Source organism: Acartia tonsa, chromosome 1, assembly GCF_053477335.1.
Source record: "Acartia tonsa isolate MP-2025a chromosome 1, ASM5347733v1, whole genome shotgun sequence".
NCBI classification, from domain to species: domain Eukaryota; kingdom Metazoa; phylum Arthropoda; class Copepoda; order Calanoida; family Acartiidae; genus Acartia; species Acartia tonsa.
Window position 1 is genome coordinate 44461010 of NC_137260.1, and position 19314 is coordinate 44480323.

Here is a 19314-nt window from a genome sequence, read left to right on the forward strand (position 1 = left end):
CCAGAACCACTTCATTATGCAATCTACATTTTCCTGGATATTTTGTCTACGGTAGTCCATAAGTGTACAGCTTTACAGTACATTGTTTCTATTTGTTAAAGCAACACGTATGATAAAAGAAAAAGCTTCTTTTTAAAGTAAAATGCTTATATTTCAATCAAAATCTATATTTTTGTATTTTTTACCGATCCACTTCATTATGCAAATCAAAAGAAAATCAATGGGAAAACGTTCGTTTTGCCCTTTTCTCCACTTTTAAAAAATGATTCTGTTAAAATAACAATTTTGTAAGGGATTTATGCAATAATTATAATGAAAAACAGTTTAAGGTAGATTTTAATGATTTTTCTAAATAAGAAATAATTGAAAAAAAGAAATTCGATCCCTATCACTTTAGAGGACAGCTTCTGACCCCCAGTCTTATGGATGAAGCTAAATACATGTTAAAGATAAAAATTACCCTGAAAAGTATACAAAAATGTTTTTTGATGTGTTAAAAAAATCCATTTTAAAATCTTTATTTTGAGGATGATGGCCTTTAAGATGCTATTACTGGTGGTGAAGGTGAGCTAAATGTTATCTAAGTACATGACCATTACAACAACTTGTCTATTAACCTATGTACCATTTTTTGTAGTCATAGCAGCCTCCAGTGGAGCCTCTCGACATGAAATATAACCATTATCTAAAAACTACATTATTTACTTTATGAATTTCAGTAATTAAAATTGCAATTTTTTTCGTTTTTAATATTGCTTGGCTGGAGGCTGCTATGACTACAAAAATGGGACCATAGTTCAATATATAAGTTTTCATCATGGGCATGCACTTTGATAACATTTAGCTCACCATCATCACCAGTAAGAGCATCTTAAAGGCCATCATCCTCAAAATCAAGATTTTAAAATGGATTTTTTTTAACACATCAAAAACATTTTTGTATACTTTTCCAGCTAATTTTTATTTTTAACATGTATTTAGCTTAATCCATAAGACTGGGTGGTTGGCAGCTGTCCTCTAAAGTGATAGGGATAGAATTTCTTTTTTTCAATTATTTCTTATTTAGAAAAATCATTAAAATCTACCTTAAACTGTTTTTCGTTAAAATTAATGCATAAATCCCTTAAAAAATTGTTATTTTATCAGAATTAATTTTCAAAAGTGGAGAAAAGGGCAAAACAAACGTTTTCCCATTGATTTTCTTTTGATTTGCATATTGAAGTGGATCGGTAAAAAATACAAAAATATAGATTTTGATTGAAATATAAGCATTTTACTTTAAACAGAATCTTTTTCTTTTATCATACGTGTTGCTTTAACAAATAGAAACAATGTACTGTAAAGCTGTACACTTATGGACTACCGTAGACAAAATATCCAGGAAAATGTAGATTGCATAATGAAGTGGTTCTGGGTTTATGTCCTCTTTGGGGCTATGCGACTCTACGGGGACAAGTCCTCTCCACGCCACCTCAAACACAAGCAGTGTAACGTGCTTAATCGTCCATTGCATGGTAATGAGTAGGGTAACATATAACAGATAACTAAATATTTGATTGTACGACCTTGGTATTATAGTCCTGTGCCAGTGTGTATCCACAAGCATTTAAATTTTTTTTTTTATGAAATAACTGGATTTCAAAACTGCCTTTTGAAAAGACCTAAAAATATCTTTTTTTGTCCCTTTTTTCACTGTTTATAGTTACAACTTATTAAGATACTAGTGGCTTCGCCCCTAGCCTCTAGGGGCTTCGCCCCATGAGGTAATGGAAAGTCAACCCTCCAGAATAATTTTATAGTTATATTTTCAAAAAAGTTATTCTTTGCCGAATTACTCTTTGGTAAAATTAAACCCAGGTTGTGCGCCGTATGCACAAAAATTTCAATTCGTAAAAATTAAACCCAGGTTGTTCACCGTATATCTCGTACGGGGTGAGCATAAGCGAGTACCCTGTATGCGGCGCAAGCTCTGATAGTCCCACTGATTGGACCACATATACACAAAAATTGAAAACTCTCCTCTGTAAATTTTATTTAATGCCTATAATTGCAACAACTTTTTAAAGATGTCAATTTTTAAAAGTTACAAAAAGCCCAAAAAATTTTTTTGGTGAAATTCTTTTTTTTTTTTTGGGGGGGGGGGGTTCATGGGGGCTTCGCCCCATGGTGCAGTGGGGATCCCCCAACCCAATTACTGGTTTTTGTTTACAAAAATAAAAAAAATAAAAAATTTGGAAATAGGGATTTTTTTTATTTTTAGGGGGGTTGGGGTGTCCCACCCTCCTAGAAAATAGCCTAAAACCACCAGAGGACCAGTAGGTATATTCCCAGAAGAGTAGAGCCCAATTTGTTCAGCAGTTACTGAGATTTTACAAAAAATGTAAAAAAATATTTGGAGGGTTGGGGGTGTCCCACCCACCATGTGCAGTGGGGATCCCCCAACCCAATTACTGGTTTTTGTTTACAAAAATAAAAAAAATAAAAAATTTGGAAATAGGGATTTTTTTATTTTTAGGGGGGTTGGGGTGTCCCACCCTCCTAGAAAATAGCTTAAAACCATCACAGGACCAGTAGGTATAATCCCTGAAGAGTAGAGCCCAATCGGTTCAGCGGTTACTGAGATCTTAAGCTTCAGACGGACAGACAGACGGACAGAAATGAAGCTACCTACTTTGTATTATAGATTATTCTCAGTTAAAAAAAAATTGGCGCTTCCAGCACCGAAACCGGCAAAAACAGGCAGTTAAACTTCTGTACCCCTACTTAACCCCCTAACAGACCTCCCTCTATCTCGGCTCCTGTTACAGATAGAGACGTAAAACTTTTTTCTGGTGGTTCATGTGTATTTTTAGAGAAAATTACTTTTTCTAGTCATAGCGGTCAGACTGCTACTTATCCGCTTTTTAGCAGCCAGCAGCTAAATATTAAAAAAGCTGTATAGCGGCCAATTTTAAAGCTAGGAAATCCAAATTTTATGACGAGCTATTATTTCATTAAAAAAATACTTTATCTAACCATCGCCAAAAAACGACAAATAACGAAAACCGCCAATTTCGGCGGTAAAACGGTTGGCCGCTAAAAAGCGGATAAGGAGCGGTCCGACCGCCATGACTAGAAAAAGTAATTTTTGTCTAAAAATACACATGAACCACCAGAAAAAATGTTTACGTTTCTATATGTAACAGGAGCCGAGATAGAGGGGGGGGGGGTCTGTTAGGGGGTTAAGTAGGGGTAAAGAAGTTTAACTGCCTGTTTTTGCCGGTTTTGGTGCTGGAAGCGCCAATCTTTTTAAAACTGAAAATAATATCTTAATAAGTTTTAACTATAAACAGATAAAAATATTTTTAAGCGCCGCCAACCGCCAAAATTGGCGGTTTCCGTTATTTTTCGTTTTTCGGCGATGGTCAGAAAAAGTATTTTTTTGGTTATAAAAAATAATAGTTTGTAGTAAAATTTGGTTTTCTTAGCTTTAAAATTGGCTGCTCTACAGCAGTTTTAATATTTAGCGGCTGTCTGCTAAAAAGCGGATAAGGAGCGGTCTGACCACTATGACTAGAAAAAGTAATTTTCTCTAAAATTACAAACATGAACCACCAGAAAAAAGTTTTACGTCTCTATCTGTAACAGAGGCCGAGATAGAGGGGGGGGGGGATCTGTTAGGGGTCAAGTAGGGGTACAGAAGTTTACTGCCTGTTTCGGTGCTGGAAGCGCCAATTTTTTTTTAACTGAGAATAATATCTTAATAAGTTGTAACTATAAACAGTGAAAAAAGGGACAAAAAAAGATATTCTTTAGGCCTTTTCAAAAGGCAGTTCTGAAATCCCGTTATTTCATAAACAAGGATGACAACATCCATAAGTAGCGAAGCACAAAAAATCGTCGATTGGAATACGTACAGGTAGATTTAAAAGGTTTTTACTAAAATCAAGAATAGATTTATTGAATAAAATAAACATGAATCCTTGTTTTATTTTGCATGATGACGATGGTCAAAGTAAATTATATTAAAGATGCTCATAACAATGGGAAAAATTATTTTGATACAGATATCCCATAAAAGTTTGAAAATTGCATCAAAATAAACAAAGATATGGGGAAATATGTAAAACATATAAAAATAGCCAAAAACCTGATAAAAGGCAGTCTGGCCGTCATGGTTGTTTTATTATAATGACAAAAAATTTAATTTTTAAATCCTTAACTTAAAAAATTTGGAAAATCGGACTATATACACTGAAGATATGGAAAAAAGTGTTAAATATATAAAAATAGCATAAAACCTGCTAAAAAGGCAGTCTGGCCGTCATGGTTATTTTTTTTAAAAGACAGGAAATTTAATTTTGATATATATAACTGAAAAATTTTGAAAATCGGACTGTAAACACTGAAGATATGGAGAAAAATGTTAAATATATAAAAAACAGCCTAAAACCTGCTAAAAAGGCAGTCTGGCCGTCATGGTTGTTTTCTTTAAAAGACGGAAAATTTAATTTTGATAACTATAACTGAAAAAATTTTGAAAATCAGACCATAAACACTGAAGATATGGAGAAAAATGTGAAAAATATAAAAATAGCCTAAAACCTGCTAAAAAGGCAGTCTGGCCTTCATGGTTGTTCCTTTAAACGACGGGAAATTTAATTTTGATATCTTAAACTGAAAAAATTTTGAAAATCGGACCATAAACACTGAAGATATGGAGAAAAATGTGAAAAATATAAAAATAGCCTAAAACCTCCTAAAAATCGGTCCGAACGCCAATGATGTTTTATAGTCAATTGTGCTCCTTAATGATGGGAATGTTGTCAAAAAATTTCAGCATTCTATCTTTTATAGGAGCTGAGTAAATCCCATTTCCCCCATAACGTTACGGACTGACGGACGGACAAAGTGAATTATAGAGTAGCTTCACTACTAAAAAAAATTAAAATGCTTAGGGAATGGCTTGGAAGGTGAATTTAGGTGTTCTGCATATTTCAACTTAAACACATAAGGCCTAAGATATGATATCCCAAAAATCTTTTGTCAAAGTCTACTCTACACCTAGCGCTGGCGATTTCATTTTTCACAGATATAAAATGCATGATTTTAGAAAACTGACTGGCGCTAGGTGTAGAGTAGACTTTGACAAAAGATTTTTTGGATATAATATCTTTGGCCTTATGTGTTTAATTTAAATATGCAGAAGAGCTTAAAACCTGCACATTACTGAGATATTGTTAAAACCGCCGTGCTACCGTTATCTGTTGATATTTTACATGCCTGGCGTTAGGTCGCCAGTAGAGATAAAGAGCTGAAATTTTGTACATATATTTCTAGGCCCCTAAAGTAACTTTTTAGGTTAGCAGAAGAATGAAATTCGAGAAAGGGTATTTTCATGAAAAGATCTAATAACCAACAAGCGAAATGAATATAAAATAATAATTGGGGGGGGGGGGGGGGGGCAGATAATAAGATCGGCAATTCTACTAAGTGTTGTCACCTAACGACAGCTGGAAATCACGTATATGTTTCGTGATTTCCCCCCCAAATTAATTTCGTTGTTGGCATATGATAAGCTGGGTTGATAACTGAAATGTTGCAATTCAATTGACTAGAATATTTTGGTATTGGTTCTGAACAGCGGCGTAAGGTTGGGGATTTAAACATACCCGTAAATTTAAAAATTGGACCGGATTGCTTTTATTCACCCCCTTCGACCACAAATAACCCGAGAAATAATGATTTCTATTTTCGAAAAAGATGCTGAATTAAATGTCGTCATATACTAACCGTAAATTCTAAAACAAAATATTGTTTTTTTTTCAGTTATAACCGGGAAATATCAACAGAAATTTTGGCAGCAGCCTAGTCTAACTATCTTATACAAACGAAATTAATTCGAAAAATTATCACGAAACTAATACGTGATTTTCAGCTGTGGTTGGGGAAGGGGTGTGTGTGTTAGGGTTGGGCCGGATACTTTTTTGGCCGGATACCGGATATCCGGCTGATTTCAAACGCCGGATATCCGGTAACCGGCCGGATATCCGGCCAACGCCGGATATCCGGCAAATATCTGGTTATCCGGCCAAATTACCGGATATCCGGCCGGATAACCGGCCAAATTACCAGATATTAAAGTAGTAAAAAAAAATTTCTTCAGAAATCTTATATAAATTTACATAAAGTTAAACTTATTCAGAAAAAATGTTCTTCTAGCTTCAATAATAAGAAAATTATAGCCATTAAAGATTTTAAAAAGCAGAGATTTTTGGTGTAAAGTATAAAAAATTATAGAGCCGGATATCCGGCCGGATATTAAAAATGGCCGGATATCCGGCCACACCGGATATCCGGCCCAACCCTAGTGTGTGTAACTAAAATTAACGACCTTTCCATCTATTCAAATATTAATCTGGATTTATTTCGCTTGTTGGCTTTAGTTAAAAAGTAACCTCTATCTTAACATGCCTTAAATAGGCCTAAAAGACTGTCAGGAAGCACCATCAGCGTGCAGAGATTCATACACAAAATTTTCAATTCTGAAAAAAAGTGAAACTTGCAAGAGGCAAAATAAACAATTACCCTCTCCCCGGCCCTGCTACTGAAAGAACGTGAGTTATATGTTATTAAGCTGGATTGACGACACTATTAAATCTATCTACCACAAAAAGGAGTAACGTTAAAATAAAGCCAATACTGGTTTAATATCAACAAAAGATTTTATTATTATCAAATATTAATATTACAATACAACATAATCATTACAAAGGTCATACAAAAATATAAATTCAAATACAATACTATATATATAATAGTTATAAGCGTAAAATTTTCCTTTTTGGTCTTTCAAAAATAATAATCTAAATGTCAAGATTAAAAGCTAGAAATCAGCGTCCAGACAGAATTTATTGTCCTCCTTGCTGGACATGACCCCCATCTTCTGGTACTCGCCCACCCTCTTCTCAAAGAAGTTGGTCTTGCCCTCCAGGGAAATTTGCTCCATGAAGTCGAATGGGTTAGTGGTCTTGTATACCTAAAATGAATAGAATTGTTAAAATTGCCTTAATTGAGGTGTTTTATGCGTATCCAATTGTTTATAATAATGTATTAATAGTTTTGTTGAAGGGTTTTATCTTATCTCTAGATGCTAGGGGTACAGCCGCCAGTGTAGAGTAAAGCTTTTAGAAGATGTCCTGCATTAATAGTGAACCTATTAAGTACAACGATTTTATTTAAACTGAAGGGAGAGTTAGACGAATTTACGACGCAGTTATTTAAAAATGTACCGTGGAAAATCATTTCGAGTAACGTCCCCAGTGAGAGGAGAGTTTACATGAAAGAGGTTTTTAAGAGTTTATAATATTACCTTTTCACACTCAAGTTCAACAAGGAGTCTGTCCGCTACGAATTTAATATATTGCACCATCAAATCACAGTTCATACCTAAAAAAAATATAAATATTAGACAAATAATAAAAGGTTGCGTGATTAAGATAGAACTACAACCACCTAATCTTTAATATGAAAATGAGAGGGGAACGGGGTTTCAGTTAGCTTATACCAATAATGAAATTAATTCGGAAAAATAATCACGAAACCTTTACGTGTTATTCAGCGGTCGTTTGGGGGCAACACATAGTAAAATTGACGACCTCTCAATTTGCCCCAAATATTATTTTAGATTTATTTCACTTGTTGTTTATGCCTTATACCTGGGTTTAAGTACATTGTAAGGCAACTATATAAAAAAAATGATTTTTACCTATTAAAGCCACAGGCAGGGCATCAGTCAAAAATTCACATTCAATGGCCACAGCGTCCTTGACAATCTCATAGATCCTGTCCTGGCTGGGCTTGTTCACCAGGTGCCTGAACATCAGACAGGCAAAGTCTGTGTGCAGACCCTCGTCACGAGAGATCAACTCGTTGCTGAAGGTGAGGCCGGGCATCAAGCCGCGCTTCTTCAGCCAGAAAATGGCGGCAAATGAGCCGGAGAAAAAGATGCCCTCCACGGAGGCGAAGGCAATGATACGCTCGGCGTAGCTGGCGTTCTTAGCGTTGATCCACTTAAGGGCCCATTCGGCCTTCTTCTTGACGGCGGGGATTGTGTCAATGGCGGTGAAAAGTTTTTCTTTCTCTTGACCGTCCCTGTAAAATGATAACGTTGGTTTGGCTCGATTTTTAACATGGAAAGACTGGCATATTTGGTTAGATTTGTAAAGATATGAATAAGGAGAGAATAGGCAAAGAACCATAAGTCATGCGACCTTTGCATGCAGAAAAAAAAATTATTTCGAGAAGAATAGACGAAACGAGTAGGTAAAGAAATAAAATATTTTGCAACCGGGGAAAGATGAATCTTGTGCAGAATCTAACCCGTCTTAAGCAGTTCGGCTGGAATAATATTGAAACCAATAATTTTGGATAATTTAAGCTTATTTGGTCTACAATATTTCTTTATCCCGGCTTTAAATTGAAATTATGTTACGTACCTAATATAGGTATCTATCAAAAGACTGTACATCTCGCTGTGGATATTTTCAATAGCAATCTGAAATCCATAGAAACAACGTGCCTCGGGTACCTGTAATAAAAAAATAATTCAGACCATGATTTCAACTAGGAATTTTCATCTTTTTACATAGGTAGTTATCAGCAAAAAGTAAAATGAAAAATTAATGCAATTATTCAAGTTTGATAAGCCTTAACGGGCCGAAAGTTCAACAAACAAAATGGGTTTTTGTTTCGACTAAAATTAAATGTACATCCGAATGATAATTAACAAAATAACACCTTTCGATTTATTGGTTGAAACGTTTTGATTTTCAACTTAAGAAAACCACCATTCAAAATACAATTACCCTAAAATATTTAAGCTAACAAATAAGAAAAGGTACTTAAATAAATAGCAGTCCAATGTTCCCTTCCTGATTTTAAATAATGATAAAATCTTTACCTGAACCTCCTGCATGAATCTCTCGACCAGATTTTCATTGACAATACCGTCTGAAGCTGCGAAGAAAGCAAGAATGTGGGAAATAAAATATCTTTCATCTGGCTTCAGCTTCTCCCAATCTCCCAAATCCTAAATTTAGAAATTGTGTAATTGGTTGGTTTGAGACCAGCGAATTTCGAAGTAATAATCTCAATTAAATATCAATAATAATTCACTTAATTAGTTTAGTTGTTCATAAACGAAAAATAAAGCAACTGCTTTGAATAATGGCAGATAAATTTGAGTTCTCCTTCACATGGTAGCTTCTCATAGGTCTAAAGACGGTTTACAACTTTATTGGGCCGGTAGAGTAACTAGACACACACAAATAAATATAGTAACAGAATGAAGTAAATAGGATGCAGTAGATTGTAGATCAATCTTAAAAACAGTATAAATTTAGAAGACAAACGTTTCTTAATCAAATAAAAATAACAAAAATCGTATGAAAAAAGGTTACACCAAATCTAAAGGGGCACTTTGATTTAGATGAGGGAAAGGGGATTTTTCTAAATGTTCAAAATGCCACACCCTAAACAAAGTGCTTCGCACGCGCCACTGCTAGAAATTAAAAATACTTAAATATGACAAGCAAATAAAATAAATGGACACACAATTAAGGCGAGCAGATATTCACAGGTAGTAAACAACGAATAAGCGATGACGGACAGAATTTACAATAATGTATTTTTAGCCTTAAAAAAACTTTACTATAAAAGTAACGTTTCCAGCGTTAAAGACGGACGTACATACAGTTAGAAGTTTATTATAGAGGAACTTAAAAATAAAGACAGTCACTACAAATAAAAATTATGAAAAACGTTTACCTTAGAAAGATCAACCTCTTCCGCAGTCCAGAAGCTGGCCTCCGCCTTCTTATACATCTGCCAGATAGAATTATACTGGATAGGCAATATCACAAATCTGCGGGGATTCTCCTTCAGCAGCGGCTCAACCTCGTCCTGTTTCTCATTGCCAGCCGAGAGATCAATAGGATCAACTTTCTTGCCAGCGGCGGTAGCTGTGTTGTTCTCCTTGTTGGAGATGCTGAGATTCTCGATGCTAGTTAAAGTCATTTTGATTAATTCTAATTTTATTACAGTATGATGTCAAGAGTTTGAAAGAAAAAATTTAACTAAGCTTAATAAAAAATTGCCGGTGAATTTATAATATAATAAAAAGCGCGGGTTTTGTCCGTTTAGCCAGTTTTTCCTATAGGGGGAGGGAGTAATTTAAAGTGGGGTGTAAGGAGGGGTAAATGACCCCCTACCGACCAGTCCGACAACTTTTCTATACAAAGTAGTAATTTAATAGAGGGGAATGTACTATACTTTAACTTCAAATGACGCGCCAAGCGCTGTGATTGGTCGAATTTGACAGACCTATGCGTCATACTCGCCTCTCATTGGTCGATACAAACATGACCCCAACCTTGTATAAGATACAGCTTATAAAATACGAAAATTCTAAAAAATTTCTAAGTTGCAGGAATTGAGGAATGATGCAATAAATAATAAAATGATCCTACTCATTTAAAAAAGAATTCCTGTCGTAAAAACTGGTAAATTTATTTTGGAAAGAGGAAAAAATGAGTGCGATATATTAATTTTATTTCAGTTACCCTATCCCTCTCTTTTATACCACTTTTTAGATGCGTGAACAGGGCATGGCGAGTTTTTAATCAATGGTTTTTACTCCTTTTTTTACTTTTAAAATTTTTTAGCTGTCTTTCGCGCCCTATTTCTAATTCTATATGCGATGAAATAAAATTTACGGTTCGCGATAATTCTTAAATAAATAACATTATCTTTTCATTTATCATTAAATTACAAAGTTATCAAACTTTTTATTTTCGTAATTTCAGATATTTTCACCCTCTCTCAATGAAAATTACAAAGTACGCCTTTGGTAATAAGTGCACTTATGAAACCTTCCCCTTACATATTTAAAAATTTTACCCTTCCCAAACAACCCCCTACAATTAGAATCCTAATAGATCTAAGAGGTCTAGATACCCAATCGCTTGATTGACCATTTGGAATCCACACCCTATAACACACTATAGTATAGATGTATATACAGATAATTACCTCCTATCATTATCAATGACCTTTTTCGTCTGCTAGCAAATTGTTTTCTCCTATACTTCGCATGGCTGTATTAATATTTCCGACACCATTGGTTTGATTTTCAAAGACCCAAATGAGAGTCGGCACAAGGTCATTGCGATAGGGAAATACTGTTAAATAACCCTTTCTCCTTCTAATGTTTTACTCTAATAGCTGTATAACAATTCGACCCCATTATTGGGTAAAACTAGAAAATACGCTACCAAACATCTGCATCTTTTAATTTCATTCTTACAATAATTTAGCATTGACAAAAATATTTCTAGGATAAAGCATTAAAAGTACGTTTATACATTTATTAAAAAAGCTGAATGCTTGAGAAAATTATCCTCAAGAAATTCTTAAATAAAACATAAACTTCTGCTAGAATTTCCTATTTAAGTATGACGGATAATTGTATCGTAATCGATCATCTAGAGAACTAAATCTATTACAATCCCATTATCCCCATCCAACCCCTAGAAGTGCAACTTTCCAAAATTTTTGTTTGACAACTAAGAAATGACGCTATTCAAGAATAATCCTGAATTTCACCATTTATTATCAAAGCTTAGCTTTGCGTCGTCTGTCTGTCCGCCAATAAGAAACTTATTGCGTATTTATAGACGCAACCGAAAATTCCTTTAAATATTTTAAAATTAAATGGTTCAAACGGCTAAAATTATAGAATTTTTTTTGTCATGTGCATTAATTAAGATCACGAAAACAGTTAATTACACAATGACAATATAAAACTCCTTTTAAAATACAATTAAAATGAAGAACAATGAAAAACATGAAATTGTATTTATTTGTTGGTTTTAAAAACTGTATATGTATTATATATCAAGTCCATTACAAATAGAAATGCTTTTAAGTTTACATATTACATAATAATATAATTTTATTACAATTATTGGATCAGGTCAAAAATACGAAGAAAGTTCTTTATTAAAATAACTCAAATAGCTGCTAACGGCTTAGCAATGCAATTAAGCGTGGAAAATCTTTGTCTGTAGAGAACATGCATCGCGCGGCGAACGCAAACGCGCGTTTTCTACTTGCGGGCTTTCCACGTATTCTGTATTTTTGCAGTTAGCATTCTTTTAAGCTTTTAAAAATCCTTTTTTCATACTTTAAACTTGATTATACATCATAGTATAAATAGTAAAATTATTTATATTATTTAGAGGTTTACAGACTATGTTTATATTAATAAAAATTTTAAGATATACAGAAAATAAATATTGAATTGGTCAACTACTTAAAGATTTTTTCATGTAATTTTAGATAAAATTACTAGAAATTAGGCATTTAAAATAAGGTAAATATAATGATATAATTTAATACTATGTTCTTAAAGAAAGCCTGCAGGAAATATACAACTTTAACTGCTGAAAGACTTTGGGGGTATTGATACGTCTTTCAGCAGTTAGAGCGGTGTATTTCTTGCAGGCTTCCTTCAAATATAAAACTTTTCATTAGCTAAAATTTTTTTTTTTAATAAAAACTTATAATTAATTTGAATTTTAATGAACATGTTTTTATCTAATTCATAAAAAGGAGAATTTTTTAGATCTCAATGATAATACAATTTAACACAAAAAATCTGTTATCATAAACTCTAAAAAAAGGAATAAAAGTTGGCACAGATTTTTTTCAGAATAATTTTTTTCAACCCATTGAGTTCAAAATAAACGATTATAAATAACAGTTTTTTATTAACTCTGGTATTATGCAAAAAATAATAAACTACGTTATTATTTACCTATTTAAACCTTTATTCAAACATAAAATGTAGAAAACTGATAATGTTTTCAAGTTGTGCGTAAATTAGCAAATTTTAGATGTGTTAACAATTTTAATTTAAAATGCATGATTTTCAGGGATTCAATATTGGTTGCATTATGAATGGTTTTGGTTACATTATAAGATTTTAAATAGCGCAGCACTACTCTATAACTAGGATTTGACTGAAAAATCTCCCCAATAACTGATATAAAATAAGATGTTGTTAGTTTGTCTTTGCTGTGCTAATGGTTAACATTATTCCTGATATTAAAGGAAACCTGCAGGAATTACACCGCTTTAACTGCTAAAAAGACTGCAAAAATTGGACCCAATACCAAATTTAGAGCCTCTTAAATGTAATTATAAGATGTCGGTAACTTTTTTGTTATTAGAGCTAGAGGCTTCAAATATTGGATATTGGGTCCACTTGTGGAAGTATTTTAGCAGTTTAAGCGGTGCATTTCCAGCAGGCTTCCTTTAAACTATCTAAACATACACAAAGTGATAAAACTTAAATAAAACACTGCTATGAATAGAAACTAATCCAGTCTAATATAGACGCTTTAATATCTTTTATTTATTATTAAATTACGGCAAGATTTTAGAAATTTAATTATTAAATGCAAATTTGAACTGGGGTTTTTCATTGTTTAAAAAACTTAAATAATTTCTGACTAGTAAATAAATATTAAAGCAAAGTTTTAAATGATTACAAAATAAATAGAACTGTAAAGTATAATATAATAGTTTTAAAACAAGCAAATTTATAGTAACTAATAATATTGATAATTTCAGAAACTTATGAGACCTTATTCATAAAACTTTCTGCATAACTAAAGCTTCAAGAATAAGGCCTCGGATTTGTATAATATTACAAACCCAAAAGTGGTTACTTTCAATTATGATCTTTAGGCTTTTTGCAAAATGTTTTAATATGTAGCAAAAATGATAAGTTTCGTGTACTTTTTATGATGGTGCATACGAAGGGGGCCATCCTTGATTGAGATTTAATAAGTTGTCATACTTAACACAATGAAATGAAAATGAAGTTGTCATAAATGGAAATTTAGTAATAATATCAAAAAGAAAACGAATTTACTTTTATAGGTAGTCAGACTATAAAAATCTCTTGGATGGCTTTTGTCCCCTTTCTTGTATCTGATTATGTTAATATCAATTTTTAAGGTCTTCCCAGGCGGCGTCGTCATCCCAGTCCTCGTTCCAGGCATCATCCTGCAATATAACCAATGATGAGGAAATGTGGAAGTTGCCACAGGACGTCCGAGCTTTTTATTTTGAGGGGGGAGGGGGGGAGTGGGTTGTTTCAAAGATTTTGCTGGGGGTAATCAATGTTTTTAAAAAAACTTTTAAGTGGGGTTAAAAAGAGGGGTTACAAAGTTTGAGAGAGATGTATCAAATGAGTTAATACACTTTAAGGGTCAGTAATACTGATAGTCCTTCCTAATGTATGAAGGTTCAGTACATAATTTCTTAGTAAGTTAAAATAAATACTATTATATTGGTTATTATTTTTTCTGAAAGAAATAGTACATTTAAAATATTAAATATTAACTTCGTAATTCACACGTACTATTTTATCAAAACAGTAAGATTTTAAAATAGTCCAATGACGCGCGAAAGAGGGCAAAGGGCGTCAAAGCTTTTTCATTTGGGGGGAGGGGGGTAAAAATTTTCGGGTGGGCAATCTTATAGGCCAAGCTTTTCAATTTTTTTTTCGGGAGGGGTTAAAATTAATTTTTTTTTGGTTGGGGTGGGGGTAATCACTAATCACCCCTCCCCCCCACCATTGGACGTCCTTAGGGGTGTTCTTATTTGTAAGAAACGTCTTCCCCTTCTATAGCCCCTAAAATTTCACTCCCAACCCTCCCGGTGAATCACCGAGTACGCCACTGTTCAAATCCTTTACCTGGTTATTAGATTTAGTTGTGGTAGAATCATTGCCCAAGTCAATGAGCATTCCTTCGTTCTTCCCCTTGATAGTATTACTGGCTCCGCCCTTTGCCACGGCGCTCTTCTTCGGCTTATCTACACTGAAAATAAAAAAATAACGTTAGTATATATTTTTTTATTTCTTTTTTTTTATGATGTTTATTTTTATTCAAAGCTATACTCCTGAAATAAAACTGTATCTTTTTAAAATTCACTTACATTTAGAGAGCTATACACTGTGAACTACCCAAGTTTTAATAACAATGTTTCTAAAACATTGAGAAATTTTATTGAATTTTTTATGGTTCCAATCAAGTAGTGTCCATACTTTTCATCCAATAATTTTAAATACAACAGTGATTTTTTTTTGTCATCATTAAGGTTGAATATGAATTCATAGTCCAATATCTTATCCCTAAGGATGCCTGATATGTAATAGCTGAAAACAGGGATAGCACAATGGCCGATAAATCGATCATTGATAGGAAAAAGATTGAAGTGCATTAATTTGTGTTCGATTATCCAAACCAACCATTGACAGAACAAGTTTCTTCATAGATTTATGGGAGAAGATTCATTTAGTGTTTCAAATGTCTATTTGTGTTTAAAACAAACTTACTTTTAAAGTAAACTCATTAAAAACATAATATCCCAGTAAGGTATATAGTAATTGCTCTCAACAGGAATAAAAAGTATTAAAATAGTCTATTAAGTAAGATATTTATTACATCTAAGTGAGTGAACCCAGAGCTTAGAAAACTATAGATCAGTATTCAAGTAGCTAACTATCAGCGAAATTGGATAAAAAATGTTGGTCCTTCCTCTCTTGTAAAGAAACATGGATGACAGAATGATAAAAATAAACATTGTTCTAATTTACATATCTCTTTTTCAAGCTAAGATTAATTTTTCTTTCTTAGTCTACATTTATTTAGTTGCTAAATACTCGAATTTTAACATAAAAAAATTAAGTATTATGAGGTGTTTTAATATTAAGAAACGGAATAATTAAACTAGAGAACAAACTTTAGAAGATATTCAGGTACAGAGACAGGTGTTATGAATTATAATCACTGGAAAGTAGTGATTACTATTTAGGCCAAATATATTGCTTTTCTACATCTGTAATTAGATCAAAAAATAATTTTTTTTGTAAAATTCTTCATATAAAAGTAAAAGGATGTCTGTCAGTCTCTTCGTGGCAAAGAATCTTGCTAAACGCTGAAGCTTCTTATAGATCCAAGGAACCCTTGTGAATATTTTGGGTGAGGGAACCTCCATCCTCCGAAGATAAATCAACGTCCTCATTATTTTTACTTTTTCTCTTTAAAGCTAAAAATGACATTGAAGTGTCGACTGCCCCTAGAGACCTCTAGTAAACATTACTGATATTATTTTTCCAGTTGGATAGTTTTGAAGCAAAGTGTATCTTCTTGTGATGTATCCCTGCCTTCTTGAAACCAACTCAGGGATCTGAAGGGACAAAACAATGGCCGATAAATTGATCAACATACCCAATGATGATTTACAAAATTACCCCTTCTGTAGATTACTATCAATGGCTGTATCGTTTGGACACTCAACTTAATGAACTAACCAATCAAAACTCAATAAAAGTTCCCAAGGTTGTTAAGCCAACTAATGAGAAAACGTCTTTATTAAACTTTGTGAACTAGAGTAAAAAACGGTCCATTATCCCCTCCCTCCATTCCTAAAACCAACTACACCAGAAGAACTAATATTAACTTTAGGTTTGCACAGCAGTTCTATAATTATAATTGAGATAGCAAGAAGCTATAGAAACTTTCTTGATATTATATTTATAGGTCAGTTTTTATTGTATTTCCTAAAATGTATATCATATATATGACATGTTACCAACTGCAGCCATGTCAGGCGCGTGATATCAATAGTAAGAATTGGAGGAATGCCTTGGCCTATAAATATACGAAACTCATTACCATGCACAGTTAGGACTTCCACCACAAAGGTCGTGCAATCAAAGGGTTGGTTTAAAGAAGCGGAGTATGTTTTAAGGTGCGTGGAGAGGTTTAGAGCCCAAAGCGACACCAAGCACCCTAGATGTTATCTATGTAAGAATATTTTAAATTGAACAGACCAAACATTAATCAACCTTTAATTAATCAAACTTCATGAGTCTGTAATTTTTTCAGACCAATGTCTATCGGTCAGACCCAAATTGTTGAGCATCTACGCGACTATAAAGAAAATAACAACTTTTGGGAATAGTCCCCTTTGTAACATCACCCATAAGGGGCGATTCGTCGTATTTTTAAAATGGCTTTTTATAGATTATTTTAGGTTATATTGGGTTAGGTGATTGCGCCACAGGGTTAGAGCCCCCCGCAGGGGCTAGAAAAAGGAGAAAAGTTACTGTGAAAAATACGAAGAATCGCCCCATTAGGTGCGATGTTACGAAAGGGACTATTCCCGAACTTTTCTGTAAAAGAGAATTTTAATCATTGACGTCAAAAGCTCAAAGTCAAGATGAATTTTACATTTTCTAGCTAAGAAAGGTATTAATATTCTGTCATATTTTGAGAGATATCAATAAGAAAGTATGCAAAAACTTTCCAAAATCTAATACTAAACCTAATATTTTAAAACTTAAATCTTTTCAATAAATTAAGCAAAAAGTAAGTTATCCTATAAATAAAGTATTTTTCTGTAGCAAAGGATCTCGGTTACCGCTGAACCGATGCGGTTCTCCGTTACAATGAAGATTCTTATAGATCAAGGGAAGTTTTTTGGGGAGGGTATCTTCACCCTCCTTGGTGGCGTTTACGATAGTTTATTATATAAGGCTTAGCTATTTGAATCAAAACATTTGATTTCTAAATCAAATCACATTCAAAGCCATAACCTTTTATTCTAATCATTAAATCAATCATTTTCCAATATATGAAAGTATTAAAATCACTAAAATTTATTTTCTAGTATATATACATAGTATTCCTGTAAGTTGAGTAAAGGTAATAATAGAATTAAATGTGACTACAGCTAATGGAATGCACATATCCTGTATTCTATAATGGATTTATTATTACTTGGATCTTACACCAAATTATCATGTACTCTAAGAAAGTGAAACATATAGTGGGCTAAAAAGAAATATCCAACCCCATCCCTCCTATACCCCATCCTCTTGCTTCCTACTGGAAGAACTAACTGACATATAAACGAAAGAAGAAATAGCAACTAGAATCGACGACAATTTTCTCCCTGTTATAATATCCATGTATATTGTACATCCATTATTCAAATAATGGATGCTTGCCAGAGATAGGTACTAAGATAAACAAAAATGGATTTAGAATATACATGGATTATGACAGGGGGAAAATTGTAATCATGACATCATTTATTTGTCAGTTCGTGTATCCAGTAGGAGCAGAGGGGATGGGTCGTTATTTTAACCAGCTACAAGTTCCTCTTTATTGGAGTGCATGATAATCTGGTTTAAGATCAAAGTAATAATAAATCCATTTAAACAAACCAGATCTTAAAAAGCATGAAAATCTTCAATAACAATTAAGAAGTCTATTTCATTTATGAACTGAGAAAACGCCATTTCCCAAGCAGGACAGGTCAATCTTCACAAAAAATCCAATTGTGATTTCATGTGGCAGTCGCAGCTGATAAAATTACAAAACATCAGACGAACAGGCTGAAAAATCTGTTGTTATAAATCATTTGAATTTCATTATGTATGAAGTTATTTCTATTTTCATGCCATGCCATTGTTTCCATGTAATAAAACTAAATTTTTAATTTATTCGCTTTACTTATACAGAATACCTTTCTTTACCCCTATATAAATATATGTAAAACAATATTATAGCTGTGAGCATTATTGCATTCTAAACCCTTCTTAATGGGATAATATTATCCCCTTAATGCAAGTATGATGAATACATTTATCATTTATAAAATTCTTTTCTAAATAACATAGTCCGTACGTCCTTACAGGATAACTCAACTTATCTGGAAATTTGTCCAATGAAAATGTCGTACAGAAATAAAACTTAGTGGTTATTTATAAAAAAATAAATATTTTAACTTATTAAAATACATTTCTAAATATTTTATTATTTTAATTTTAATATTTGTGGAAAATTGTCTGTAATACGATGCTATACAAGATTTTTCAGCATTGCTGAGAACCGGTTCGAATCCAGCGGTTTCGAAGCCATACTGTAAAATAATTTATTATTATTTCCCTGTTTATGTCACTGTGTCTATGACCACCCTTTCCATTCCATCTAAACTTATTAACTTTGGCAAATTCCCTGTATGCCTTTTCTACCAAGGCAAGGAACATATATTCATTAATCCTAAAGTAGTAGGATTTTTTTGTCTGAAGCTAAAGATCTCGGAAGATGCTGGTCCGAATTGGTTGTCCTTTAAAGGGAATCATTATATAAATATCGGGATAGTTTTAGACTATTTTCCTGACCCCTTCCG

The 19314-nt window shown here is 33.1% G+C and overlaps 2 protein-coding genes across 2 annotated transcripts in view; both read right to left on the bottom strand.

The window, feature by feature from the left end:
- Positions 1-6685: 6685 nt before the first annotated feature.
- Positions 6686-10414, bottom strand: RnrS (ribonucleoside-diphosphate reductase subunit M2). The gene is made up of 6 exons (XM_080162870.1): positions 9808-10414; positions 8942-9070; positions 8478-8569; positions 7748-8133; positions 7352-7428; positions 6686-7018 (listed from the first exon to the last, which is right to left on the bottom strand). The coding sequence occupies exons 1-6, from the start codon at positions 10054-10056 to the stop codon at positions 6866-6868; spliced, it is 1086 nt and encodes a 361-aa protein (XP_080018996.1). The 5' UTR covers positions 10057-10414; the 3' UTR covers positions 6686-6865.
- Positions 10415-13351: 2937 nt separating this feature from the next.
- Positions 13352-19314, bottom strand: part of ArfGAP1 (ADP-ribosylation factor GTPase-activating protein 1) — a 56256-nt gene continuing 50293 nt past the window's right edge. The window contains exons 14-15 of the mRNA XM_080162877.1: positions 14807-14930; positions 13352-14112 (exon numbers count right to left, since the gene is read on the bottom strand). Of these exons, the coding sequence (XP_080019003.1) occupies positions 14053-14112; positions 14807-14930 (184 nt within the window). The 3' untranslated portion in view covers positions 13352-14052. The remainder of the gene's footprint in view (positions 14113-14806; positions 14931-19314) is intronic.

Bases quoted from the DNA above. Each gene is read 5' to 3' on its own strand.
- RnrS (XM_080162870.1), bottom strand. From the start codon at position 10,056: ATGACTTTAACTAGCATCGAGAATCTCAGCATCTCCAACAAGGAGAAC. The intron at 9,071-9,807 runs GTAAACGTTTTT...TTCTAAATTTAG, and splicing joins AAGAGGTTGATCTTTCTAAG to GATTTGGGAGATTGGGAGAA. The intron at 8,134-8,477 runs GTACGTAACATA...ATCATTTTACAG, and splicing joins TTGATAGATACCTATATTAG to GGACGGTCAAGAGAAAGAAA.